The following is a 2,219-nucleotide window of genomic DNA, read 5'->3' as shown; positions in this document are numbered from 1 at the left end:
GGCTGCTGCTGGCAGCATGAGCCTTGCAGTTCCAGTCCGCTGACAGCTGGGGATACATAGGCACGGTTCAACCTCATGGGCTCCCTAACCAGAGAGGAGACAAGTACACCCTCATGCACTGAGCTTTCCAAGTCAGCTCTTATAGCTGAGCCCAGGACCATTGCACGGCGACTGTCTGACGTTTCTCCAGGACATGTTTTTCCCCAGGATTCCTAGCTGATCTGTGATTCTGGTAGCAAGCCCAGGGAATGCCATGGAGTCAAGTCAGTAAGGTTGGATCTGCCATGTCCTTATGAGAGATTAGCTATGGATGGCTTTGTGTTTGGAGTGGTTCTCTCTGTTTTGGCCTCTCTCATTATTGCTACAAATACACTTGTTGCTGTTGCTTTGTTTAGGCTGATCCAGAAGAACGGCTGCACAGGACTGTATTTTGTCTTGAACCTCGCAGTTGCAGACTCTTTGGTTGGTGTCACAATCACTGGGCTGGTCACAGACGAGCTTTCCGCACACAGACACCCCCCACCGAAGATGGTCTGCATCCTGAGGATGGCCTTCATCATCTCCCCTTCAGCTGCCTCCATACTCACCATGATCATGGTGACTTTTGACAGATACTTGGCCATTAAACGACCTTTCCAGTACTTCCGAATCATGAGTGGCCTGGTAGTTGGTGCCTGCATTATGGGTCTCTGGCTGGCTGCCTGCTTTATTGGCTTTCTCCCAGTAATAGTGCAGGGCTTTCAGCAGAGCTACGAGGGGAAGTGCACTTTCTTTGGAGTTTTCCAGCCCACATACATGCTCATCGTCTTCTGTATCGGGTTCTTCCCAGCTTTGTTCATTTTCATTTACCTGTATTGTGACATCCTGAAAATTGCCTCTCTGCACGTACAGCACATCCGAAAAGTGGCACAGGTTGGGCTGTCAGGGAACAGTCCTTCGCCTCATAACACCAGTGACATGAAAGCCGTGAGGACCGTGGCTATTCTCATCGGGTGCTTTGTGCTGTCTTGGTCCCCTTTCTTCATAGCTAGCATTGTGAAGACCATGTGCCAGAAGTGCCTCCCATACGATGTCATTGAGAGGTACCTGTGGCTGCTGGGGCTCTGCAATTCTCTGCTGAACCCGCTGATCTACGCCTACTGGCAGAAGGAGGTGCGGCTGCAGATCTACCAGCTGTGCTTGTGCGTGAAGAGGAAAGTTTTCCCTCTCTTCCACATGGAGCGTGGCCCTCGGGTTCCCAGCAGGGGTCCAGCGCCAATTCGTGCCATATCCCACCCACAGCTCCAGGAGTGATACGGTAAGGAAAGGAAATGTGGGCTTTTCTCCTCTTCCTCCCCTGGCAGAGTCACAGGCTCGGAGGGTACCGAGATGGAAGGAACTTGCTGGGATGTCTGGGCCAGGCTTTTGGGCTCCATTTTGCAGACACTGGCAAGGCCAAATTCAGCACTAATGTAAATGTTGCAACCACAGTTTCAGAAGCACCCACTGATCTGGCATGTCTCAAGTTGGGCACCAAAATTAATGGCCACTTATACAAACAGCCTTGGTCCATAGCGGTGAGTTTGCCAGGAACCACTCTCTGGCAATCAGCTCTGTGTCCATATGGCTATGCCCTCTGGACACTTCCCCTAGTTCAACACCTATACTTGGCCTTGGTTAAGGTTAAGTCCATTGACTCTTGGTTTTACCCCCAGAGTCCTGTGAAAACAGCCCTCCTCCCTCCCTTCCCAGGTTTAGGGTTTGTCTACACTGCAGCTGGAAGTGTAATTCCCAGCTCTGGTAGGCGGACCTGCATGAACTCTGTCCGAGCTAATGCTCTAACAATAGTAGCATAAAGAAAAGGAGGACTTGTGGCACCTTAGAGACTAACCAATTTAACCATACATGCATCCGATGAAGTGAGCTGTAGCTCACGAAAGCTTAGGCTCAAATAAATTGGTTAGTCTCTAAGGTGCCACAAGTCCTCCTTTTCTTTTTGCGAATACAGACTAACACGGCTGTTACTCTGAAATAGTAGCATAGTTACGACCCCTCATCGGAAAAGTCCAAGCACTCCAGGAATATCAGGCGCCGACCACAAAGAGGCTGGATATTACCGGCAGTTTGTACCCCACTTCGCAACCATTGCCACCCCTCTGACAGAGCTCCTGACCAAAGACAACCCCTACGGAGTTTGCTGGTCCAATGAACGTGAGAAGGCCTTTCAAACCATCAAAGAA

General features: G+C 50.5%; 1 protein-coding gene across 1 annotated transcript; it reads left to right on the top strand.

The window, feature by feature from the left end:
* Positions 1-306: 306 nt before the first annotated feature.
* GPR119 (G protein-coupled receptor 119) lies at positions 307-1,293 on the top strand. The gene has a single exon (XM_073358701.1). It carries the CDS (start codon positions 307-309, stop codon positions 1,291-1,293), a length of 987 nt encoding a protein of 328 aa, XP_073214802.1.
* Positions 1,294-2,219: the final 926 nt, after the last annotated feature.

This window comes from Lepidochelys kempii, chromosome 9 (genome assembly GCF_965140285.1).
Source record: "Lepidochelys kempii isolate rLepKem1 chromosome 9, rLepKem1.hap1, whole genome shotgun sequence".
Taxonomy (NCBI): domain Eukaryota; kingdom Metazoa; phylum Chordata; order Testudines; family Cheloniidae; genus Lepidochelys; species Lepidochelys kempii.
This window is presented reverse-complemented; position numbering and strand designations above follow the sequence as displayed.